The 26,477-nt window shown below is 49.6% G+C and overlaps 2 protein-coding genes and 1 long non-coding RNA gene across 7 annotated transcripts in view; 2 read left to right on the forward strand and 1 right to left on the reverse strand.

Annotated features, from left to right (window-relative positions):
* STAB2 (stabilin 2) overlaps positions 1-17,084 on the forward strand; it is a 166,693-nt gene extending 149,609 nt beyond the window's left edge. For all 3 annotated transcript variants that reach the window (XM_045467010.1, XM_045467011.1, XM_045467012.1), the window contains 9 exons: positions 4,126-4,259; positions 5,120-5,285; positions 5,430-5,536; positions 7,589-7,708; positions 8,563-8,703; positions 9,965-10,072; positions 11,224-11,352; positions 12,421-12,537; positions 16,600-17,084. In XM_045467010.1, coding sequence (XP_045322966.1) covers positions 4,126-4,259; positions 5,120-5,285; positions 5,430-5,536; positions 7,589-7,708; positions 8,563-8,703; positions 9,965-10,072; positions 11,224-11,352; positions 12,421-12,537; positions 16,600-16,650 — 1,073 coding nt within the window. In that variant the 3' untranslated portion in view covers positions 16,651-17,084. The remainder of the gene's footprint in view (positions 1-4,125; positions 4,260-5,119; positions 5,286-5,429; positions 5,537-7,588; positions 7,709-8,562; positions 8,704-9,964; positions 10,073-11,223; positions 11,353-12,420; positions 12,538-16,599) is intronic.
* The window catches only part of NT5DC3 (5'-nucleotidase domain containing 3), an 86,431-nt gene that overhangs the window by 4,612 nt on the left and 55,342 nt on the right, over positions 1-26,477 (reverse strand). Inside the window, exon 14 of one of the 3 annotated variants that reach the window (XM_045467013.1) lies at positions 16,041-16,348. The exons of 1 other annotated variant lie outside the window; for it this stretch is intronic. In XM_045467013.1, coding sequence (XP_045322969.1) covers positions 16,060-16,348 — 289 coding nt within the window. In that variant the 3' untranslated portion in view covers positions 16,041-16,059. Of the gene's footprint in view, positions 1-16,040; positions 16,349-20,898; positions 23,314-26,477 lie in introns of those variants that run through there. One more of the 3 variants, XM_045467014.1, reaches the window with a different exon arrangement.
* Positions 19,771-21,267, forward strand: LOC123592090. Its single transcript, XR_006709586.1, has 2 exons — positions 19,771-19,879; positions 20,906-21,267. It is a non-coding gene; the product is annotated as an uncharacterized LOC123592090 (long non-coding RNA).

The raw sequence follows: 26,477 nt of genomic DNA on the forward strand, positions 1-26,477 counted from the left end.
AAGCCCACAGGTGTAATGTAAGAATCACCACACGCAGTCAAGTAAAAAAGCCAAGTAGGAAGTGTAGAGGTTCAGACAACAGGGCATCTTTAAACCTAGCAGAGGAAATCCACAAAGGACCCAGCCACACACGTAATTCTGAGCCAGCGCAGGGAGGGTTTCAGTGGTTCAGAAAGCAACTCGGGTGTTATGTGCTCTGGCCGATCAGGATTTATGGGAGGTCTCTGACTGGGTTGGGTTTGTTTCACAGACACGGTCATTTTAGTGAAGCAGTTTTTCCATAGCTCAATAATAATTACTGATTTAACACCCGTTATGTACTGTCTTAGTGCATTCGGGCTGCTACATCAAAGTTCCATGGACTGGATGGCTTATAAACAACAGAGATGTATTTCTTACAGTTCTGGAGGCTGGAAGTCCAAGAATAGGGTGCCGGCATGGTCAGGTTCTAGGGAGGGCTCTCTTCTGGGTTGCAGACTGCTATCTTCTTGTGTCCTTATGCAGCATAAAGGCTAAGGAAGCTCTCTGGGGTCCCTTTTATAAGGGCACTAGTCCAGGATGCCTGGCTGGCTCAGTCAGGAGGGCATGTGACTCTTGATCTGAGGGTCATGAGTTTAAGCCCCATGTTGGGCATAGAGATTACTTTAAACACACACACACACACACACACACACACACACACACACACACACACACATATATATACTAATCCCACACAAAAGAGCTTTACCCTCACGACTTAATTGCCTCCCAATGGCCCCACCTCCTAACATCAACATATTGGGAGTTAGGATTTCAACCTATGAATTTACGGCGAGGGGTGGGACACAAGCCTGTGGTCCATAAACATGTATCAAATCCTAAGACACCTCAAATCCCTTTTGAGGATGAGATAGAAGAAGTGTAAGCAACCGAAATACATAGGATATATGATATTGTCTCCTTGCAAGGAGATTGCCCATGTAGCTGAGGACATTTTTTAAATTAATAAGACAAGGAAAGACAAGTAATAAAACAGCAGACAGCAGTTTATCTCATACGGATACCGCAGTGAGAGAGCAAGAATAGAGGAAAATTGAGAGCAGGGACTCGAACAGGTGTTTGTACTCCCATGTTCCCCGAAAAATGGACATAACCTTAGTGACCATCGGCAAATGAACGGATAAACACACTGTAGCCTATTCATACAGTGGGATATTATCCAGAAGGAAATTTCGGCATGTGCTGTGATATGAATGAAAGTTGAAAACATTATGCCATGTGAAATAAACGAGACACAACAGGATAAATATTGTGGACATATATAAGGTATTTATAATGGGCAAATTCATAGAGACAAAGTAGAATAGAGGTTACGAGGGGCTGCAGGGAGGAGGGTGGAGAGTCATTATTTAATGCAGACCGAGTTTCTGGTTGGAATGATGGAGACATTCTAGAAATGGATAGTGGCGATGATTGCATGACATTGTAGATCTACTTAATACCACTGAATTACACACTTAAAATGGTCAAAAAAGTACGTTGTTATGTATATTTACCACAATATTTCAAAGAATAGTCAGGGATGGGAGAGATCTCTAGGTAAGATGAGAGAGGGAGTCTTCAGAGAAGCTTAATAGAGGCCTGGGACTGTGGCAGAGACTTGAAAGTTGTCAAGGCAATGACCTCAAGGTAACAGGGTCTTGCCTGGGAAGAGGGGTGAGCTCAGGCACGCAGTGGGCATAGAGAGTGCAGACAAGTCAGTCACGTAAGGCTTCGATCTCGAGAGAGCAAACCCAATGGTGGTTGGGTTAAAGCAGATGGGAGGGAACATGGCACAAAGTTTGGAAGCTCCGTTGGGGACATTCTGTGTTCAAGGTAAAACTGCCAAGCAGAGAGATTCTACAGGCAATTGCTGTTTAGGATGGGGGCCAAAACGAGCAGCTGGAACCGGGACGTTGATCTGTGGGTCATTTGCCTCAAGAAGTAGGAAGTCTAGAAGGTGCTTGGCTTGTTTCTGGAGGACACGATCCATTCGGCCAGCCCTGCCTGTTCCACGGCTCAGTCACAGGTGGAAACTTATTCAGTTCATCCATCTTCTCCAGGGGGGCTCTTCTCTTCTGCTGGCTCATGAATGCCAAGAAAATGTTGGCAGTGTTACTAAGTGACCAGGTATCATATTGGACCCACCTTCTGTTGTAGCTGAGCAGTTACCCTTAGCAAGACAGGATGGCACTGGGCTAAGGCCCCAGCTTTCCCTGTGGCACAGTTACAGAGCCATCCCACACTCAGGAGGACATGCCCATTCTCCCGGGTCAGAGGAGGGCAGACCAGTGCAGCCTTTGCGGCAACCAATGTGACAGTGTGTGCTGAGAGCCTTAAAATAATTCATGCTCTACGGCGCCTGGGTGGCTCTGTCGGTTAAGCGTCCTGCTCTTGATTTCATCTCAGGTCGTGCTCTCACGGTTCATGAGTTTGAGCCCCACGCTGGGCTCTGAGCTGACAGCACGGAGCCTGCTTGGGATTCTCTCTCTCTCTCCCTCTCTCTCTGCCCCTCCCCCTGCCTCAAAATAAATAAATATAAACTTAACAAAAAAGCTAAAAAAAACTGTTTTAAATTCATGCTGAGACTCGGTAGCTCCATTTCAGGGAACTCATCCTCCAGAAACAAACTAAGGAGGGAATAAAGATAAACGTACCATCTCAGCATTATTTCACATCATAAAAGATTATAAATAACATATATCTAACACTAAAGGATGATCAAATATACTGTTACACGTCCACTCAAATGCACTGTTAAGAATTAAGAATAACTGTTAGTTAGAAGACAAGGTTATCCATCCTTACCCAAGCTGTTATGCTGTTAAGTGCTTGCATTTCAGACCCAAGGCTGACAGGATCATATAGCCTTGTGGATCGTGCTACTAGGCTATAGTCAAAGAAGACCTTGAACTCAGCTCTTTTTGGGGGGAAGAAAGTGCCCTTTTTGTGGCATTTGATAATGAACTTGACAGTGTAAAAATGTGACTTGGTTCTTGAACTATTTGTGGTCTCTGCATTCCTTGTCTGGCTAAAATATCAGCCAGTAAACATGATAAATCTTTTGGTATCTTAGGGGAGAAATGGCTAGAAAACCTTTTTAAGGGCATAGTGGCAATCAAAAACATAGAGTCCTTGGCAAAAACTTTCATGTCTGTAAAGTTCACAGAAATTATTAAATTTTAAGTATTGAGGGGGAAATCATGTTGCCCAAGAAAATTTATAATATGGGGAAATCATCATGATTTAATGTTAAGTTTTTAAAAAAAAGATTTCTGGGAGCACCTGGGTGGCTCAGTTGGTTAAGCTTCCAACTTTGCCTTAGGTCATGATCTCACAGTCTGTGAGTTCAAGCCCTGCTTTGGGCTCTCTACTGTCAGTACAAAGCCCACTTTGGATCCTCTGCCCGCCCCCCCCCACCCCTCCTCTCCTCATTCTTTCTCTCAAAATAAATAAATAAAAACTTAAAAAATAATAATAAAAAAAATAAAAATAAAAAAAGACTTCTAAAAACTCTATATGCAGTATGCAACCACATTTGTAATGTATATGACATGTAAACACAGAGGTAAAAAGACTAGAAGAGTATGAAATTATATCGAAATAAAAAGTCACCAAAAGAAAGTAAAAATTCTTTAGGGGAAGTACACCAAAATTTAGCCATGGAGTAAATTATTTTTAGGGGGTAAGATTATAGGTGATTTTTGTTTATTTCTTTTCTTACTTTTCTGTATTGCCCAAATTTCTACAATAACATGTGCTATTTTTATAATTAGGCTATCGTTGATAGAGCTGCTATAAACATCGGGGTGCACATGCCCCTTCGAGTCAGCATTTTGTATCCTTTGGATAAATACTTAGTAGTGCAATTGCTGGGTCATAGGGTAGTTCATATTTTAATTTTTGGAGGAACTTCCATACTGTTTTCCAGAGTGGCTGCACCAGTTTGCAGAAAAGAGATAGATACTTTAAATGCTGTGTTTCGACATCCCTGGAAGGGGAGTGGCTGTGGGATATGGCTGGCCTTCGGCTTTGAGAGCTCTTTGCTGGAAGTCCTGTCCACCAGGCGGCTGACCTGGACAATTCCTCTCTTTTCCTCTCTAGACGCCACCGTTGGAGTGTTCCATCTACGCTCCCCACTGGGCCAGTATAAGTTGACCTTTGACAAAGCCAAAGAGGCCTGTGCCAACGAAGCCGCGACCATGGCAACCTACAACCAGCTCTCCTACGCTCAGAAGGTGGTCCCCAGTTCGTGGGCACCATGCAGGCAGGGGCTACAGGGGACAGGGTGCAGCCTCTTCTTAGCGTGAGGGAGACTTGGGCCGTTGCCTTCTTGGAGGGGAATGCAGGGTCCTCTTAGAGCAATACTATCAACGTGTCATGTCCACTGGGCACGTACTACGTGGCAGGAGCTGTGCAGGTGCTTTGTTGGCAATACCATCCATCTATACAGCATCCCTGGAGGTAGGTGTCACTCCTCCCATTTTACAGACAGGGCAACCGAGACTCTGAAAGGTTAAGTAATGTGCCTGGAGTCAGCCAGCCAAGAGGTGGCAGACCCGGTACTCAGATGCAGCCCTTACTCCAGACGTCTGTTCTCTGCCATGACATTCATCCACCAAGGCAGAAGCACAGACTGGGAGCGCATGTGTCACAGCTAAAAACCAGAAAGAGATCAATAACCACAGGCCGACGATCTCCCCGAACCCACAAAACAGCCGAGTTTCTCCGAAATGTCTGGAGGGGCTGTGAAGGTCATAAGAGGGGGTTGCCCCAGCTCTCGGATACAACCAGGTAGGAGATGACTGATAGGAAATCTTAATTCAAGAACGGACAGAAGAGAAATGAGTGTGAAGGATGTGGGTCCCTCTAAGAAAAAAAGAGTACTGCTTTCATCCATTCAATGAATTGATCAAGAACAATTTAATGAGAACCTACTGTGTTCCAGGCACAGGGGTACAATAGACAAAATGAGCCATCACCCTGGCTCCATGGAGTTTACAGTCCGATGGGAGAATCAGACATGCGGCAGAGGACCTCACACCAAACACTCAACTGTAGCTGACCCACTGATCACCGCCGCGTGTGTCCCCCACAGGCCAAGTACCACCTGTGTTCTGCAGGCTGGCTGGAGAGCGGGCGGGTTGCTTACCCCACAGCCTATTCCTCCCAGAACTGTGGCTCCGGTGTCGTTGGAATTATAGACTATGGACAAAGAAACAACAAGAGTGAAACGTGGGACGTCTTCTGCTATCGGATGAAAGGTAACCACCCCAGCTACACTTCCGATTCTGGCCACGTAGCCACTGAGCAACCCTCAGCCTGGCCAGCCAATCCCCAAGGGTGAGCTGGAGCCGCCGCGGCCCCTGCCTCACCGGAATGGGACCCTGTGTACCCCTGCCCTCCAGATGTGAATTGCACCTGTAAGGTTGGCTACGTGGGAGATGGCTTCTCGTGCAGTGGGAATCTGTTGCAGGTCCTGATGTCCTTCCCCTCGCTGACAAACTTCCTGAGGGTACGTACCGTGTCTGCTTGGGTTGCCTCAGGGGAGGAAGGCAGTTAGTACAGAGGCAAGTCCTTGAAAGAAGCCAAAGGCTCTCGGTCATGGTTAAGACCACGGGCAGTGGACCACATTGCCAGAATTTGAAGCTTGGGTTTGCCACTTACTTGCACCACCTTCAACAAGTTACTTTCCTCTCTGGGCCTCAGTTTCCTCAGGATGGAGGAAATGGAGAGGATGATAGCACCAGCCTCATCAATGAGTTAGTATTTGTAACGCACTTAGACTGTGGCCAGCACGTGGAAACTGCCACACTGGGCTAGCTGGCATGGTCTCTTTTTGCATCCAGAGCAGCTTAAGAGTCTGATCTGCAGGAGTGAGACACTCTGTTGTCTTCGCAGACAGGGCAGGGCACAGTTGGTGGGGCCTACCTGGTGATCAGACAGTGAGCCAAATTACCAACGCGGAGTCAACTCTCAACTCGCACTTAGCGTTGCACTTACAGTCACTTCAGTATTCTACAAGTTAGGCTAATGAAGAGAAAGCTCCAGTTGGAGAAGGATTTGGTGCTGACTGATCAAAGAACAAAGCTAAGAAAAAGAACAAGAATAGCTAACATTCTTGAGAATTTACTTTGCATTGTGCATGTATGAACCCTTTCAGAGCACTTATAACTCAGTCCACACAGAATGTGAGCCCCCTATGGGAAAGGAGTTTCTCTGCCTTGTGGCTGGCATATAGCAGGTGCTCGCTAAACACTTGTTAGTACGAATAAATTCTCACGCGACCTCGTGAGGTCACTTCTGCTATTATCCCCATTTTGTAGATGAAGAAACTGAGGCTTCCCAAGGTCAAGGGCACAGCCAAGGAGAGGGGACTGGGCATAAGTATAGGGCTTATAGGATCAGGACAGAAGTTAAACCAAGAGCTCCAAAACGGTGAGTCATTATCCATAGACCAAACAGTATCTATCTAACGGTTCTGACATTCAGGATTACCATAAACACACCAAAGACAAACACTCAAACTCATGTTTCTGCGGTGCAGGGGCTTGGCTTGTGCCAACATTTCAGAGAAAACAGTGTCAGAACAAAACCCACTGGCTGTGTGTCCGTAACTTCTCTGGGCTTCAGTAGCCCTGTCAACACAATGGCAAAGTTGTACTAGGTAGTTCTTATAATGTTTCAGCAAGTATTTGCGACTGCTTACCACGTGCTTGCGATATATCAGTGAACAAAACAGACACACAAAGTAAACAGTAAACAGAATAAGTAAATAGTATTGAATACTAGAAGGTGATTATAAATATTGTGGGTGCCCATTTTGCTGAGTGATAAGGGAAGGCCTCGGTTGGAAGATGGCATTTGAGGAAAGAGTGAATGGAAGAAAGGGAGTTAGCCACGCAGATCTGAGGCAAGAACATTCCAGGCAGAAGGAACAACCGGGCAAAGGATGAAAGGCAAGAGTGTGCTGCACAAGTCTGAAGAAAAGCAAGGAAGCCAGTGTGGCTGGAGCAGAGGGAAAGAGAGGCCAGCGGGGCCCCGCAACAGGGTCCAGATGGGTTGGGCCTCCTGGGCCATTGTAAGGCCTTTGGCTTTTCCTCTGAGTGAAATGCAGACCATTGCAAGGTTTCAATAAGATTCGACCTCATGTGTCAAAGGACTGCACAGGTGGCCATGTTAAGAATGGTCTGTGGGGGCGCCTGGCTGCCACAGCAGGTTGAACTTCCATCTCTTGATTTCGGCTCAGGTCATGATCTCGCGGTTTGTGGGTTTGAGCCCCACATCGGGCTCTGCACTGACAGTATGAAGCCTGCTTGGGATTCTGTCTCCCTCTCTCTCTGCTTCAACCCCACTCAAAATAAATGAATAAACTTATTTATTTCTGATGTGGCTGTGACTTAGGCCCATAGGATTCACTGAGGAAAGAAAAAGTGCCCCTAAGGCTCTCCGGAGAGGCAGTCAGAAGAAACGCAGCCTGAGCGGGGGCCAACGTCAGGAAGGGTCCGGGATGGGTGGTGCCCCACAACCCTGCACACCAGGACTGATTGCTCTTTCCTCTCCCCAGGAAGTGCTGGCCTATTCCAACAGCTCGGCCAGAGGCCGGGCATTTCTGAAACACCTGACTGACCTATCGATCCGCAGCACCCTCTTTGTGCCACAGAACGGCGGGCTGGGGGAAAACGAGGTGAGGCGGTGCCTGGTGTCTGTGCCTAGACAAGTACTTCTAGACAGTATCAGTATCTATCACCACAAGTCACCCCAAAACTCAGTGGCCGCACATTTACATAGCTCACACGTCCGCGGGTCAACTGGCGGGTCTGGTCTCGGCCAGGCACGTTCGCGTGTCTGTGATGGCCTGGCTGTCGGCTGACCGAGGCCGACCTGCCTGGGCCTCTGCCCCACGGGCCACCTGTCCTCCAGCAGACCAGCCCGGGCATGTCCTGGTGGTGCTGGCAGGAAGCAGTAATCAGGAGTGAGCCCAGTCCTGCCAGCGCTTTCCAAGCCCCTCCTCGGTCACGTTGGCTGACGTGCCCCTGGCCCGGACGGATCATGTGGCTGAGCCCAAAGTCAGGGCGGGGAGCACTCAGAGTTCCAAGGCGAAGGGCAAGAATGCAGGAGGGGGAAAAACCAGAGTCGCTGATGTCACCAGTCTGCCACACTAACGTCCAACACGTCACCGAGGGATTGACAGCTCCACACAGGTGGCCGGCGGCAGGCTCTGACAGCTCCCCCCCCCCCGGCCCCCAGCCCCGGCCCACCCAAGGGCTGAGAGGAGTGTAGCTCAGCCCCCTGTTACCCACTCAAGACCCAGTCTTCGGGAACATGACATTCGGTGCCACAGCCTAGCCAGGTGTGAGCCTCTGGCCGAGGGCCCAGACGAGCAGAAGCCTGAGAAAAACCTGACGTTCCTTACCTCCACACGGAGGCGGAAAACCAAGGCCATGAGAAGCGATTTCTTTTTCCTGGGTCGTCCTTATTATTAAAGACAAAATTGCTTGACTTCTACAGACCATTCTCGTGTTTCTCCTTTCCTCTCAGACGCTGTCTGGGCGGGACATTGAGCACCACCTCACCAATGTCAGCGTCTTTTTTTACGAAGATCTTGTCAACGGCACCGTCCTGCAAACTAAGCTGGGAAGCCAGCTGCTCATCTCCTCTAGCCAGGACCAGCAACAACTGGTATGAGACATCTTCTGGATTTCCTGGCAGAACTGGAGATAATACATGCAAAGCTCTTAGCATACAGTAGGTGCTTAATAGCTGGCGACTAGTACACGGACCGGACATAAACTCTAAACGTGCAATCTAGGGAAGGTATTAGCTGCACACGGTAGCACACCACGCCCTTAGGCAGCCCCTGCCCCTTGACAGGCAAATCGCTGCTGACCACCAGCCCCAGAAGCTGGTAATGAGTGAGGAACTTGACATGAAGCTGTTCTTAAAGCTCTCTGACTCTCCGCCTCTGTCTCCTGATGGTGGCGCTGATGATATTGGTGATGACAGCGATGGGGATATTGACGACGATCGTGAGGGTGATGATGGCGGTGACGATGATGGTGGTTATGATGGTATTTGGACGATGGTGGTGATGGCGTCAGTTTTGATGACTAACGTGGTGGTGATACTGACGGTGATGATGGTGATGGTGACAAGTGATGGCGGTAGTGGTGACCGTGACCGCCGTGGTGCCGGAATCACGGGCACTTGTGAGGAGTCCGTGGTTTAACGCTTGCAGCGTGTGACAGTCGTTCACGACGTGTGGCAAGTGCCCAAAGAGTGTTGCTTTGTCATCTTTACCTGACAAATGGCTTCTTTTCTTGAAGATTAGTGGTTTAGACCAGGGTTACTCAAATTTTAAGATGCATTTAATCACCTAGAGACTTGGGAAGATGCAGATCCGAATTCAGTAGGTGGGACATGGGGACCTCAGTTTCCGCATTTCTAATGAACTCTCAGTGATACGCACCACCACAAGACGGTAGATCACGCTCTGACTAGCAGGGGACTAGATCACTTAAAAATCCATTTTCTAACAGCCCGGGGTGGTGCGTAGAGCAGTGGACCCGAAGTTTGGAGGCTCAGGGTTTGCCATTTGCCACCCGGATGGTCTTAGACAAACCATTTTCCTTCTGAGCTCTTACCTCTTAGACAAGCAGGCGGGACAGAATGGCCCCTAGGGTTCCCTGCAGCCATTAGATCTGCCTTTCGGCCCAAGGGCAACTAGTGTGTTCTGGGCTGTCCAGATGGTGAGCAGAAGTCCTGCGCTGCCTGTCGGTAGCAACAGGTCTGACACGCAGACTGCAGGACCTCGGAGAAACTGAGCAACTTCCTTCCATGGAGGGGCTGCCCACGTGGGGAAAAGAGGCAGATGGCCACAGATCTCCGCCAGCCCTCCTCTCATTTCCTCTCATTTCCCTCTCTCCTCCTCTCATTTCCCCAGGAGACCAGGTTTGTCGACGGAAGAGCCATTCTTCAGTGGGACATCTTTGCCTCCAATGGGATCATTCATGTCATTTCCAGGCCTTTAAAGGCACCCCCCGCCCCGTTGGTGAGTATCCAGGGTTCCTGGCAAGGGGTCCGGCGTCCATTCCCTAAGAAGCAGACTGTCCCTAGAAGCCCTGTTTCCTTTTCTCTGGAGACCGGAGGAGGCTCCCACGTCCATGGCGGCTGGCCTCAGGGATGCAAGGCCCTGGTTCATCTCACTCCTGCTCCCACACGTCAGCAACATAACCCCTGCCACCGTTAATATTTGTTGAATGAATGGGCCAACAGAGAAGCCACTGGAAGGGGAGTAAGAAATCCTGAGCTCTGGTTTGGCCCCTCCACTTCTTCAGCTATGCAACCCTCGACAAATCCCAGAACATCCTGAACCCCGTTTTTCTCATCTGCAAAATGGGAGTCATAATGCCTACCTCCAGGTTCTTGGGAGAACTAGGAGTCAAAAATACAAAATAATTAGGATAGTCCCTGGCGCACAGCACGGGCTCTATAAGGGTTGGTTGGCTGGTTGATGGTGTCAGTATTCTGCTTTCTGAAAGTGTGAGGGAGGGGCCCCTGGGTGGCTCAGTCGATTGAGCGTCTGACTTCAGCTCAGGTCATGATCTCGCAGTTGACGAGTTCGAGCCCCACGTCGGACTCTGTGCTGACGGCCTGGAGCCTGCTTCTAATTCTGTGTCTATCTCTCTCTCTCCCCTCCCTTGCTTATGCTCTGTCTCTCTCTGTCTCAAAAATAAACATTAAAAATATTAAAACAATAAAAAATAAAAGTGTGGGGGAGAGGTGAGCCCAGCTGGCTCCTGAGAAGCGCCATAGCATACTGGGTAATTGCACAAGCTCCAAAGCTAGGCTGGGTTCAAAGCCCACCTCTACTCCTCTTTGGCTGTGTGATATTGGGCAAGCACTTACCCTCTCTGTGCCTCACCACCGCCCCCCTGCCAACCATGTAAACACAGAAACAGTAATAACTCCCTACCTCTTAGAACTATTCTAGGTTTAGCTGGAGTGTTTCACGGAAAGGCCTTAGAACAGACCTTGGCAGTGGCAAGGGCTAAATACAGGTTACCTGTCTTATCTTCATTTTCATCCCAACTGGCCCCCAAGATGCCTCAGGCCAGCAAGAATGGGGTGGGCTCCAGAAGGCACCCCTCTCCTCGGAAGGCACCGGTGCTAAGCATCACCGCCTCCCCTTTCTGTGTGCAGGCCTCAGTCCACGCTGGCTTGGGAACAGGGATATTCTTTGCCACCATCCTGATCATCGGAGCCGCCGCTTTGGCTGCCTATTCTTACTTTCGACTAAACCGGAGAACAATTGGCTTCCAGCATTTTGAGGTGAGAGAGAGAAACATGGGAGCATGGTGGTGGGGCGCTCTCTGCACTCCAGCCCCTGGCTCTGGGCTCCTTCAGCTGACCGGTGGCTTCACTGAGCTCACCCAGTAGCTGGGGGCTCGGCGCGCACCCCCCGTGTCCTGGGGGGTCTCCGGCTGGGACAGGAGCCACGGTGCAGCCGTAAGCCCTTCTTCCCGGCCGAAGGGGGCTTCGGGGAGGAGGGCGATGGGCTGCCAGCAGCACTGGCTCTCGGAGCCTCCGTGCAGGGGTCTGGCTTGGAGGCACATTCACCAGGCACCCGGAAGGTCGCTCACCTTGGAGGAGTCGGGAGACAAGCACCCACTGTGATCGGTGGGGGCTTCAAGGCCGGCTGACACCGGGGGTGGCGGACAGGGTCGGGACCTGCACAGTCAGGCCCCACGGTGCAGCCAGCCTCAGATGTCACCCCGTTTGAACTGTTGGGCCGACAGGTGGGTCAGCGGGTCTTGGCTGAGCAGGGGATAACTCTGGGGACTGGGCTTGGCAGTGACCCCACGGCTGAGCACCTTCCCTCATGTGCCTTCTGCCCCCGCCCGGCCCACCCTGTGCCCTGGCTGCCCCCACACCTGCCTGGTGAAGACGGTGGCAGGCCGGTTCCTCATAGCAGGTCACCTGCCTATTAATAAGCTCCAGCACTTTTTACCGACAGTGTCCATGCTGTATGAGCCCTTTTATGTCAAGTTCAAGGACAGGGAAAACCACTCCAAGGTGATGAAAGTCGGAATAGCAGTTACCCTGGCTGGGATTGGGTACTGGCGGGCACAGGCGTGAGGACACTTCCTGGGGAAGGGGGAGGGGATGGGAAACACCCTACACACTGATTTGGGTGGTGGTGACACCTGGACGGACAGATTGAGTCACCGCCGGCTGAACACTTCAGAGCGGTGCACGTTGGGCCCAGCCAAGGACTGTTACAAAGACAAAGCTCCCGGAGGGGGAGGTGGGGCATGGCTGGCTTTTCCTGCTGGCTTGAATGAGCCGTTGCTGCCCTGGGGACATCTTGGCTCTAGCCTCTGCTGTCTTTCTGAGCAGTCCGAAGAGGATATCAACGTTGCAGCTCTTGGGAAGCAGCAGCCTGAGAATATACCGAACCCCTTGTATGAGAGCACTCCCTCTGCTCCCCCAGAACCTTCCTGTGACCCCTTCATGGTGAGTTTGCTTCTGTACCTAGAACCAGAGTCAGTTGTAGGTAAATGATGTCTTTCACCAAATCCAAGTGGAAAGCTTTGCACCAAGAAAAGCACATTTCTAGAACATTCTTGGGACAACAAGCCTAAAAAAGCCAGTATTGCAAGTTGACTGAAGCCATGCTGGCTGTTCAGTGTCCCCGAGTTCTCTCAGGGGGACTGAAGTCTTCAACAATTAGAGGTAATCAGGGAGAACCAGAGGTTGCCCACCCCCAACCTTGTGACCAGGTGAGAAGTGACACGTTACATGCACAAATCCTGAGCTTCATTCTGCCACACACATTTGTGAGGGAGCCTGTGCAAAATAAGACTCAGGCCCGAAAAAGGGTTTTTTTCTTTCTCATGTTATGCTTTAAACTTATATTTAAATTGTTGGGGTGCCGGGGCGCCTGGGTGGCGCAGTCGGTTAATCGTCCGACTTCAGCCAGGTCACGATCTCGCGGTCCGTGAGTTTGAGCCCCGCGTCGGGCTCTGGGCTGATGGCTCAGAGCCTGGAGCCTGTTTCCGATTCTGTGTCTCCCTCTCTCTCTGCCCCTCCCCTGTTCATGCTCTGTCTCTCTCTGTCCCAAAAAAAATAAATAAACGTTGAAAAAAAAAAATTTTTTTTAAAAATTAAAAAAAAAAATAAATTGTTGGGGTGCCTGGCTGCCTCAGTTGATAGAGCATGCAACTCTTTTTTTTTTTTAATGTTTTATTTATTTTTGACAGAGGGAACGCAAGTGGGGGGGGGGGGGGACAGAAGATCTGAAGCGGGCTATGTGCTGACATCAGCGAGCCCAATGCAGGAATCAAACTCATGAACCCTGAGATCAAGACCTGAGCTGAAGTTGGACACTCAACCAACCGAGCTACCCAGCTGCCCCAAGCATGTGACTCTTGATCTCAGGGTCGTGAGTTCAAGCCCCATGCTAGGCATGGAACCTACTTTAAAAAATGTTTTTAGGGGCACCTGGGTGGCTCAGTTGGCTGAGCGTCTGACTTCAGCTCAGGTCATGATCTCACAGTGCATGAGTTCGAGCCCCACGTCCGGCTCTGTGTTAACAGCTCGGAGCCTGGAGCCTGCTTCGGATTCTGTGTCGCCCTCTCTCTCTGCCCCTCCCCCACTCATGCCATGTCTCTCTCTGCGTCTCAAAAATAAACAAACATTAAAAAAAATGTTTTTAAATAAACCTATTTACATGGTCAACAAAAGGTTTCTGCCCATTGTCAGGGCTGCTTCTTGCCTTCGGAGCTTTGTTCCTTTGGATGCCAGCGGGCCGGGTCCCACGGGACCAGCCCAGAGGCTCCTTGGTTCTGGAAATCAAATGCGAGCCAGCAGGAAGTGAGAGCAGAGTTTATTGAAGGTACAGAGAGAGCAGATGCAGACGGAGTGCCCGGGAGGCCACTACAGGAAAGGAACGTCAGTCTGGTCTTTGTTCTGGGTCTGGGGTTTTTTACGGAGGATGGTGGTCTGGCGTCCACGTCCTCTCAGGCTTCCGGGAAACAGCCAGAACAGAGATGAGGGTCCAGGTGTTAGTCCTTGGAGCCAGAGGGCCTTGGCGTTGAGGCGTCTAGATCAGGTGGTCTCGAAAAAGCCTATGATGGCTTACTCCAGTCATTCTCACCTTAGATGTTATCTGTTCTAGAGAAATCATGAACTCGTGCGCCTGACAGGGAGGTCATAAGGGATTTGCCTTCCGAGGCACGTGTGGAGCGGGATGGGGGTGCAGGTCCTAGCAAGAAGAGACACGGGAAAGGAGCAAAAGCAGATTTTTATGGAGTCCTTCACTTGCCCTATCTCACTTTGATCAGCTCTTTTATATCTAGAGGGGCGTGATCTGCTCTGGTATTCCAGGAAATAACCATTCGTTTCTTTCTAGTTAGTGGTCTCTGAGCTTAGCTGGGGCCCCACTGACTTCCACCCAGAGGGAGCCCATGGCAAGGTACCTGATTCACACTGAATATGGAAGGCACATCCTACCTGTCATCTATTACCGGGTCTGGAGGGAGAAGCTAGTAATAACATTTAACGCTTCTTTTTATATAAAGATAAGAATTGGCAGCTAGTATGTACCTGAGCAGACGGAGCTGACGGCATCACTCGGGCCGAAGGAAATAACTTGAATCTGGGCTGTTGGTCTAGAACCCTCATGAGAAAGGAAGCACAGCCAGAGAGCTGCTGTGATTGTTTTGCGCGTGAACATATGCCGCCCTTCCTCTCAAGACGTATGGGTGTTGAATTCTTGTAAGGTGGCGCTGAAACATTACAGAAATACTGTATCGCCCCATTTTTAAGCTTGTATAGTGCCATCGACATTTTTGTTTTTCTGCAGTGAACCAAACGTAAAGATCTTGTGTTCTTATTGCGACAGATTGAAAAATAACCAGATCTTATCCTATTTTGTGTTTCTAATCAAACCCGTGTAAAAGTTTCCCCATCCAAATTGAAAGGGTAAGTTCAGCTATGCATATCTCAACTAGTAGTTTATTTCTGTAAGCATTGTTATGTGGAAATTGGCCTCATTTAAACAGCTGCAGGGGAGGTGGGGGGAATGTTATCCATCTTATTCAAAGCTCTTCACGTCTTCTCAGCTGCTTGTCCCCTTCTGAGGGTCCTGCCAGCCCCGGGCATGAAGGATTCTCCCGAGGCAGAAGAGAGGGTATCCCAAATGCAGGAGTCAGATGAACCTTTCTCATCAGACCGGGTGGCAAAAACAAGTTCCAGGAATAGAAGTCCTAAGCTGAGGGTGCCGTTCCCACAAGTGACCTTCTACATTCTCCTACCTTTTCTATTCAAGGTGGGGTGCCTAAACAATATCTGTAGCCAATCCAGTCATCTGGAACACGTCTCTTATGCTAATTAACGAAACTTCGGTGCCAATCAGAGCCTCAGACGGCACAAGGCTTGGGTGCTGCCTCTGGAATAGGGCTTCTGAATGGACTCTATCAAATGCTCAAGAATTTTTCATCTGAAAGGTTTTAACTTTTTTTTAGGTTTATTTTGAGAGAGGAGAAAGTGCAAGTTGGAGAGAGACAGAGACAGAGACAGAGACAGAGAGAATCCCAAGCAGACTCCACACCATGAGCGCAGAGCCCAATGCTTGAAGTCATAAACTGTGAGATCATAACCTGAGCCGAAGTCAGATGTTTAACCAACTGAGCCACGCAGGCGCCCCTGAAAGCAGTGTTTTGTAATCCTCTTAATAGCCACCTTTTGTAGAGTGCGGATACCTTCCTTAAGGTAGTACCTAAGTTAATCTTCATACCTCCCTGTGAGGTAAATATTATGACCCTTTACAGATGAGGGGGAAACAGCAGAATTGAAATGACCTGTCTAGGGCACACAAGCTTCAAGCAGCAGCGACTGCCCCCAGAACAACCATCCCGCCTCCCGACACAAGACAGACGGCCACGGGAACAGACCCTCCTACCACAGACGTGTGGGCAGAGCACTTGGAGAGGGACTGTTTAGGCTGTAGGGAAGGCAGAAGTTTTCCTCCACCTCTTAGGGTCCCTGGCTGGGTGGGAAAAGTAATCTGGACAGATTCACAGGAGAAAAGCATATACATTTTATTGAAAGTTCACATGTACGCGGGGGCCTGCCGGACAGCCGAGAGCAGGAAACTTTTCTATCTTTTACACAAAGAAACAAGAATGGACGAGACAGGGGTTTGGGCTTGGGGTAGTAAATGGTGAAGCAAACTAGAAAATAAAGCGTTAGTTTAACCAGGTTGTTTGTGCAGATTTCCTGGCCCCAAATTCCTCGTCTCTGGTGATAAGTGTCTTCTTTTGTCCTGGAACAGGAGGAAGAGGGAGGAACAAGGAGGGGAAGGTCGGAGTGACCATCCTGCTGCTTCTGTTTTTTTCAAAAATTCCTTCAGCTTAAGATATTAAAAATGCCAAGGTGCCATATCTTGGGGTAGTATGTCCTGAACCCCTTCAAGGCTTCAGACCGGTGGCCGGAGGGAAGGCTCAACCTGGAAAGACAACCTTGACAAGCGGAAGGTCCCGCGCCCGGCGTGTTTCAGACCCCTCTCTTTTCCAGGATGCTGAAGACCAGCAGCCGGACGGCAGTGACCCCCTGGGGGCGCTGTGAGGGCCCAGACCTGCAGCGGCCCGCCATCCCCGCGGCCCATCAGCCAGAGCCGCCTCGAGGCTGTCAGCTGCGAATCCTCAGGACGTCGCCTTTCGGAAAGGAAGGTCCCTTGATGTTTTAAAGTATGAAGCACTCAAGCAATACCTCATCTCTTTGGTTAATCTGAAGGATCGCTTTGTTTCTGTGGGTGAGGGGCCACGTTAAGTCCACCCACCAACCCGGGGGACTTGCCCCTCCGCTGTCCTTCTTTTGTACCTCTCTGTGGCACTTCACTGCCTCCTCCCCGACACTAACTATGACCTTTGTCTCCTTTCCCTGTTAGAGTGTAAGCTCCCAAAGGCAGGGACCCGCCTCTTCCGTCTTTGTTGTCGGCACCTAGCCCAGTGTCTGGTACGTGCCATGTGCTCAATAAATGTTTATGGAACAGAAACGAAGTCAACGGAACAAAACCAGTGTTTTGGGAAACAAAAAGAGTTTGCCACGGGAAGGGTCAAACTTTGAAGGTAAAATCCACCTTTTAGGCCTAACCGGGGCCTTTCGATTTAGCCAAGACCTGCCTTATAAGTTCTTCTTTCTTAATTCTGTCTTGTTTGCTGAAGAAGACGTGATAACCACAACGAGATACCGCTTCACACCCACCAGGAGGGCTATAATCAAAAAGACAGCTAATAGCAAGTGTTGGCACGGACGCGGAAAAATCAGAAGGTCCGTACGTTGCTGGTGGAGATGTAAAATGGCGGAGTCACTTGGAAAAAGTTTGGCAGCTCCTTAAAAACTTAAACATAGTGATCCAGAAATCCCAGAAATTCCTAAGTATATACCCAAGTATATATATATATATATCCATATAATAACTTATATAGTCATGTTCATAGTAGCATTATTCATAATAGCCAAAAAGGAGAAACAACCCAAACGTCCATCATCTTATGGATAACCAAACAGTGGTATATCCAGTGATGTATCATTCCACCCTAAAAGGAAAATTAGTACTGCCGATGCATGCGAAACCATGGATAAAACCTGAAAATGCCATGCCAAGAAGGCAGACACAAAAGACCACACGCCGTATGATTCCACTATATGAAATTTCCAGAATAAGCAAATTCATAGATTACTGATTGCCAGGGACGGGGGAAGGAAGGAATGGGATTAGTAGTTTTGGGGTAATGGAAATGTTCTGGAACTTCCCAGTGGTGATGCATAGACTTGGGACGGTTGTTCACTGTGCACAGCTCTCCCAAGCAATGCAGGATGTCTGCTACGCCAGGTCCCTGCCCTTAAAGACCAGAAGTGGCCCTCCCATCACTGTGACAAGGAAGCACATACTTCCAGATGTTCGCTAGGGGGCAGGACTGGCCAGGTTTGGGAATCACTGCTGTGGACAGAGAAGTGAAAGCCTGGGTTGAGCAGACCTCAGGCTCTCCGGATGCCCTCAGGGCCCAAATAACTGTTCCGCGTCATCAGAGGTGTTGTAGAGTTAGGTGAGAAATTCTGGTGGCCCCGTGTCTTAAATTTTTTCACAACTCCAGGAAAGGGCAGCTCACCGTCTCTTCTAGGACAACACGCCATGATGAAAGCAATGCCACGTTTCTAGATCGCTCCCCAAAACGAATGAGGCACACATTGTCCGGTGAGTCTGCCAGTACCACTATCACAGGTGCAAAAAGGCAAGCGATTAAAAGGAAAACCAGCACAGGCACCTGTGTGGCTCAGTCGGTTAAGCGTCCAACTTCGGCTCAGGTCATGATCTCATGGTCTGTGAGTTCGAGCCCTGCGTCGGGCTCTGTGCTGACAGCTCGGGGCCTGGAGCCTGCTTTGGATTCTGTGCCTCCCTCTCTCTCTGCCCCTCCCCGACTCCCGCTCTGTATCTCAAAAATAAACATTAAAATAAATTTTTTTAAAAAAGGAAGACCGGCAGGCTACCCATGGGAGGAGTGACTGAAGTGCAGTTCCCGGCACATCTAGAGGTCAAGGAAAATAAGGTGGTTAAATACATGAGCACATGGACACACACAGAGAAATAATTTTTAAAAATAACCTCTTCAAAGTATTTATAAATTTATCCAAAACCCAGTAGTGATGTGACTTCATAGCAGTCACTCCTAATTTTGTATTATTCGGTAATTTCTGCCCGCAAAACATTGCTTCCAAGTCTGAGCCTTCCTGGTAATTTGCAGACAACCACGTGGATGACTTTCTCCCTGCTCTCAAGAGGGAACAGAGACTCCAGGGGGGTTCTCTGCTGCCTAAGTCTGAAGCTCATGCCAATTTTCTGTCTGTGCCTTAACTACATTCTTCAAGCTCTGAAAACGAGCGAGTGTGCTTTGCTGGGGTGCTGGGACAAAAGGAGCGAGAAATGACCCACACGTCTTCCTCTCCTCAACAGGGTGTTCTTTTTAGGGCACGTTGAATTTGATATGGCTTTGCCACTAAAGCACACAAAAGCATACGACTTAGTGAACTGGACGACATAATTCAAATTTTTATTTGGCACTAAGTTCAATATCCTGTAACAGAAAATCAACATTTAGAATAAATAGCAAATTCACATTCAGAATAAATAGTAAGTCTACCTAGCTCGTATCTGTTGTGCCCGATACCCTACAGGCACAACCTGTCATTCTGCTAAATACCTAGAACACGGTTTCCCCAGCCCGGGTCCAAGCGTGCAGTACAAAGTACAGAAGTGCTGTAGCGGGGTGGGTCCCCGGGGAAGCAGACGCCCAGATGGAGTTCACGTGCAGGAAGAGTGTGGGGGGAGTGTTCTTGGGATCGACACCCGGAAACGGAGGAGAAGGAACGAGAAGGGAAGGAAGCGGGGCGGGCAGGGCAGGAGCCGGCTGCTCCAGGAAGGGGGCAGGACTTGGTCCGAGGCAGGGCTTTTTCTGGAGGGCAGCCCTCGACGTGGGCCACCAGCTGAGGATGGTAAGCGGCTCACCCGGCGGCCGGAGGGGGGGAGTCCTGCGGTTGGGAAGGGTGTTCTGGGCAGCCACGCCCATCGCGTCCGCGAGCGTCACCACAGGTCAGCGCAACGAAGGACAGTCGGCGAGCGCCGGGCCCGTCCAGTTCCACCCCGCAACGGTCACGCTGCGTGCCGCAAACGCAGGCCACGGGCGTGCACGTGCCCGGGGAGCCGCTTAGGGGACCGCGGCGCGCTCGCCTTCAGAGCGTCTCTCCAGCGGCCGCACGCAGCTCTGACCTCGTTCCCCTACGTGCTCTTAGCGAGGTGAGCTTGCCGGAGCCACCGCCACAAGCCACTCGCGCGCGCGCGCGCGCGCGGGGGGGGGGGGGGGGGGGGGGGGGGGCCAAGTCTACCCTGCAGCAGTTTTTGTACATCAGGTGGTGATGGCACACGGCGTGCCCGTCCCTAGAGCAGTGGCCACAGAAAATCACCAGCAAAGCCGCCAGTGCTTCCTATCTGGCTCTTTACGGGCAAGGCTTGCTGAATCCTGCATCAGAGAAACTTCGCTCCCTTTAATCCGCCAGGGTGTTAAAGGTTAGCTAAACTTGGAGCCAGGCTCCCAAATGCTAATGCAAAAAAAAAAAGAAAAAGAGAGAGACCGAAAGAGAAAAAAAAATTGGTACGAAAGGGAATTAGTATTAAGAGGGCAAAACACAGACTCCCCAGTAGTTGAATAGAGCAATCAAGGAAACCTGCCTCTGGCCAAGTTTAGTCTTAGAGCATTCTGGAAAAGAGCCCCCGAGTGGGTCGTTGGCAGCAAATGAGCCTTCAGCAGAGGGAATCAAGTCCAATATTTAGCACACTCTACTGCTTAAAAGGCCTTTGGGAGGAAGAGAGAGGAAAAGCCGTTTAGTTCACCCAAAGCTCAATTAGCTAGGAGGGAAGATTACTTCTCATTTCTCTTCTGCGATAATTAAGAGGGCCAATACATTCACACAATTGGTCTAAGATGGGACTGAATCAGTAACAGGTGGTTTATGTTACATCGCATTAACGGTGATGGCAGGAAGTGGAGCTGAAGAGAAAAGAGAGAGAAAGAAGAAAAAAGAGGCTATACGAGGAGGAAAGGGGGAGCCCTGAGCCAAACTCCTAAGATACCTGAAAAGCCGAGTTTCATCCATAAACGGCTGCAACGCCAGCCGTGCAGGCCCCCGCCAGGGCGGTCTGCTGTGGGTACCACGAGCCGACCCGGGCTCTGCAGCGGGCACGCGCCGCCCCCCTTCCACCAGCCTAACCAAAGCTATTTTTCAATGTGCAGACCAATTTAATTGTGTTCACTTTCCATGGTAGAAAGGAGACTCGCTTCACTTGTACCGATATGCTTTCATCAGTGTACACAACAGAGAACTGGGGAGAATGTGACGCCCAGCGCAGCGGGCCAAGTCCCAGCAGAGTCCCAAGAGGGACAGGTTACGCTCTACCCTGACTGAGCACACAGGAGAAGGCCCATGTCTGTCCTTGCCGTGGAAACGGCTGTCCTGACCCAGGCTGCTGGCCCTGGCATGGGCGCCGTCCACCAAGTGTGTGCTCCGTGGGACCTGCTGAGACAGATGCCAGGCTTCTACTACACACGCCAGATCTCAATCCCGCCATGTCCGAGGGCCCAGAGACTGAAATCTTAATTGGTAATATATTGTAAAATTCACTATTCACCCCGAGAAAATGTTCTCCCCTAAGGTGTGCGTCACCTAACCTAGCTATCGTAAAAGACAGTTTTAAAAATATCTCTACTTCATTCTCGAGGGAACAAAACACAATGCAATGGGCACCTAACATCCCCTGACTACCTGATTAGATCAAAAGTAAGAAAAGACTTTTTTGCTTCCTTGCTCAGCTTCTCCAAGCAGAAACTCTAAGGCCAACAGCACCAGCTTGTCCACTGAAGACCCTAACACCAAGCAGTTCTGGGCATCCACCTGTGCCCATTAAATGCCCGTCTCCAATACTCTCTGATGCTCAAAACACATAGGAGCTAACACACAGCAGACAAAATGCCTACCCCATTCCCAACAAAAGAATGGAATACTGTGTTTATAACAAAAATTTACAAGTAACAAAGGGGGCCAAATCGGGTCGACTGGGTCTAAAGGGCATTGCAAAGGGCATCGCAAAGGATGTCAGGGAACTCATTTAATTTCTGATGAAGCTAGCATTTCATCAACCGCTGGTTCTGATACATTTGCCACACTAAAACCGCGGACACGGCGAGCGCTCTCCGCAAGCCCCCCTTCCGTGGACCTGCCATGCTGCAGGGTAAAGCAAGAGAGTCGCGCGCATTGCCTTAGGAAGCAACGAGGCATTCGGCGAGCCGGGCTGCGCCTCGGCCGCCTCCGGGCTGCCAGGCCCTTACCCTCTCCCACCCTCAGCACAGCCACCTAAAGAAAGCCACCCACGCTCCCAAAATAGCCACACAAACACGGCAGGGAGGGACCGCGAGGGCTCCGCGGTGACAGGGCCGCCTCCTCCCCACCTGCTGGTTAACGCGTGTGTTTTGACAAGATTCTGACAACCCAGCAGGGGTCCCGGCGGGGCATTTCATCACAAGGACATTTCTGCGCCTGTGTCACTTTGTGCCCTCCGACGGGCGCAGCAAACCAACGCTGGGGTGGCGTTTTCAGGGGTGACGAACTCCCGCGAGGCCCATCACAAATCCCCCGCGCGCTCGCGGCCGCACCGCACGCCGTCTGCTCTGCAGGCCGGGGAGTAAACAGGAAGCTCCTCTCCCCCTCTTCCCCTGCCCCGGGGAAGCAGTGAACCGCCCACGCCACGTGGCACTGCGCGGCTTCCCCGGCAGGGGGCGGGCACAGCGAGCGGACACGGAGGCCAAGCGAGGGGAGGCCAAGAGAGGGTCGGGGGACCCGCGCCTCCTCTTGCTCTTTCACAGAAGACGTCCCAGGGAGGCCGAGTCTCCCTTCGAGCGAGGGGCCAGGAGGCCGAAGCCCCAGCGCCGCGGGCCCGGGGAGTCGGCCGCGGCTTGGGGACCGTCTACGCCCCGTGCCGCCGTGCGAGGCTACCGTGGAGCCTGCGGCGAGCGGCTTGCAGTCCCCTCCGGCTCCCGGAGCGCTGCCTGTGAACGTTCGGCCCCTCGCCCACGAAGAGGCAAGAAGGGTTTCGGCACTTCCGCCGCTGGAACGGAGACCGGCATCGAGAGGTCTCACCGGGCCCGGAAAAAGGACGCCCGGGCCGGGACCTTGGTAAACACGAGGCCAATCACAGTTTCAACACCCGGCCTGCCCTGAAGCCCAACAGGTACGGGAAACGCAGAGGCCGGGCTGCCGGCGTCTGTCCCGACAACTCGGGGAGGAGTCTCCCAAAGGTACCAAATAAATATCAAAAGGTGTATCTGTGTCTTGGCCGAAAGCGACACTCATTTGCACACGAGTCGACCGCACACGTCCAGCTGGCCGGGGGTCGGCTTCCAGCCTCTTCCGCGGACGGGCCCCACTTACTCGGCCTGGGCCTCCTGCAGGAGCGGGGGTCTGAGGGCGGGGGCCCGGTCCGACCAGGCGGGCAGCTCGTGCTGCAGCGGAGTCCGCCGGGGGTAGAACGTGTGGCTGACGTCGTAGTTCAGGAGGCAGCTCAGAGACGCCATGTAGATGTCAGCAAAGCGGGACAGGCGCCTCAGGAAGTAGGTGGGATTCTGGTCTGTGCGGAACAAGCTTCCGAACTGGGTGTTGAAGAAATTTTTGGTCATTTCTCTGAAGAAGCAAGAAAAGAGCAAAGCCAGACAGAACAATTCAGAAGAGTCTCTTTTTAAGTTACTGAAATCAAAATCCCCCTTTCGAGTTCTACCAGACATTTCAAGCAGAGATAATACCTATCCTTCTCAAGCTTTTCTAAAAAATAGAAAGGGAAGGAAAACTTCCAGACTCATTCTATGAAGCCAGCATTACTTTGATTCCCAAACCAGACAGAGACCCAGCAAAAAAACAGAACTATAGGTCAATATCCTTGATGAATATGGATGCAAATATTCTCAACAAGATACTAGCAAATCGAATGCAACAGCATATAAAAAGAATTATTCACCATGGTCAAGTGGGATTCATGGCTGGTTCAACATTCGCAAATCAATCAACGTGATACATCACATTAATAAAAGAAAAGATAAGAACCATATGATCCTGTCAATCGATGCAGAAAAGGCCTTTGACAAAACTCAGCAACCTATCTTAATAAAAACCCTCGAGAAAGTCGGAAAAGAAGGAACATACTTAAAGATCATAAAAGCCATTTATGAAAAGCCCACAGCTAACATCATCCTCAATGGGGAAAAATTGAGAGCTTTCTCCCTGAGATCAGGAACACGACAGGGATGTCCACTCTCACCACTGTTGCTTAACGTAGTGTTGGAAGTTCTAGCATCAGCAATCAACAACAAAAGGAAATCAAAGGCATCAAAATTGGCAAAGATGAAGTTAAGCTTTCACTTTTTGCAGATGACATGATATTATACATGGAAAATCCGATAGACTCCACCAAAAGTCTGCTAGAACTGATACATGAATTTAGCAAAGTTGCAGGATACAAAATCAATGTCCAGAAATCAGTTGCATTCTTATACGCTAATAATGAAGCAACAGAAAGACAAATAAGCTGATCCCATTCACAACTGCACCAAGAAGCATAAAATACCTAGGGATAAGTCTAACCAAAGATGTACAAGATCTGTATGCTGAAAATTATAGAAAGCTTATGAAGGAAATTGAAGACGATATAAAGAAATGGAAAAACATTTCATGCTCATGGATTGGAAGAATAAATATTGTCAAAATGTCAATACTACCCAAAGCTATCTACACATTCAATGCAATCCCAATCAAAATTGCACCAGCATTCTTCTCGAAACTAGATCTAACAAACAATCCTAAAATTCATATGGAACCACAAAAGGCCCCAAACAGCCAAAGTAATTTTGAAGAAGACCAAAGCAGGAGGCATCACAATCCCAGACTTTAGCCTCTACTACAAAGCTGTAATCATCAAGACAGCACGGTATTGGCACAAAAACAGACACATAGACCAATGGAATAGAATAGAAACCCCAGAACTAGACCCACAAACATATGGCCAACTCATCTTTGACAAAGCAGGAAAGAACATCCAATGGAAAAAAGACAGTCTCTTTAACAAATGGTGCTGGGAGAACTGGACAGCAACATGCAGAAGATTGAAACTAGACCACTTTCTCACACCATTTACAAAAATAAAATGGATAAAGGACCTGAATGTGAGACAGGAAACCATCAAAACCCTAGAGGAGAAAGCAGGAAAAGACCTCTCTGACCTCAGCCGTAGCAATGTCTTACTTGACACATCCCCAAAGGCAAGGGAATTAAAAGCAACAATGAACTACTGGGACCTTATGAAGATAAAAAGCTTCTGCACAGCAAAGGAAACAACCAACAAAACTAAAAGGCAACCGACGGAATGGGAAAAGATATTTGCAAATGACATATCGGACAAAGGGCTAGTATCCAAAATCTATAAAGAGCTCACCAAACTCCACACCCGAAAAACAAATAACCCAGTGAAGAAATGGGCAGAAAACATGAATAGACACTTCTCTAAAGAAGATATCCGGATGGCCAACAGGCACATGAAAAGATGCTCAACGTCACTCCTCATCAGGGAAATACGAATCAAAACCATACTCAGATATCACCTCATGCCAGTCAGAGTGGCCAAAATGAACAAATCAGGAGACTAGGTGCTGGAGAGGATGTGGAGAAACGGGAACTCTCTTGCACTGTTGGTGGGAATGCAAATTGGTGCAGCCACTCTGGAAAACAGTGTGGAGGTTCCTCAGAAAATTAAAAATAGACCTACCCTATGACCCAGCAATAGCACTGCTAGGAATTTACCCAAGGGATACAGGAGTGCTGAAGCATAGGGGCACTTGTACCCCAATGTTTATAACAGCACTCTCAACAATAACCAAATTATGGAAAGAGCCTAAATGTGCATCAACTGATGAATGGATAAAGAAATTGTGGTTTATATACACAATGGAGTACTACGTGGCAATGAGAAAGAATGAAATATGGCCCTTTGTAGCTACGTGGACGGAACTGGAGAGTGTGATGCTAAATGAAATAAGCCATACAGAGAAAGACAGATACCATATGTTTTCACTCTTATGTGGATCCTGAGAAACTTAACAGAAACCCATGGGGGAGGGGAAGGAAAAAAAAAAGGTTAGAGTGGGAGAGAGCCAAAGCATAAGAGACTCTTAAAAACAGAACAAACTGAGGGTTGATGGGGGGTGGGAGGGAGGGGGGGGGTGATGGGTATTGAGGAGGGCACCTTTTGGGATGAGCACTGGGTGTTGTATGGAAACCAATTTGACAATAAATTTCATATATTGAAAAAAACAACAACAAAAAAAACAAAAACAAAAATCCCCCTTTTATTTTCATAGGACTCACTTGAGGGGAAAACTGGCCTAGGGCAGCCCCCGCCCCTCATCAGGAAAACTGTGTCCATCCACTCATCAAAATGACTGTGATCACATTTCCCAGTCAGGCCAGCCAGAGAACACGTGGATGACCCTCTAAACATACCCATTATGTTTTCCAAGCCAAAACAGAGGAGGCAGGAGAGGGGCATGAGGACAGATGCAGAATGCTCTCATGTCCAAACTTCCCTCCTCTATGGAATGGGATCCAGACCCCCTTTCTAAACGGTTACAGTGAAAACTGAGTAAGGTAAGACAACTAAAGCCAGACGAGAAACTCCAAAGTACTTCGATGTCTGAGAAGTTAAGGCTTATGTTGTAGTGACGTAAATAAATCTCCATCATCCGTTACACGGCTCCAAGCGCCTCACCGACTCCTTGCAGCCCAGGTGACAGCATTTTGCA

Source organism: Leopardus geoffroyi, chromosome B4 (genome assembly GCF_018350155.1).
Source record: "Leopardus geoffroyi isolate Oge1 chromosome B4, O.geoffroyi_Oge1_pat1.0, whole genome shotgun sequence".
Lineage (NCBI taxonomy): Eukaryota > Metazoa > Chordata > Mammalia > Carnivora > Felidae > Leopardus > Leopardus geoffroyi.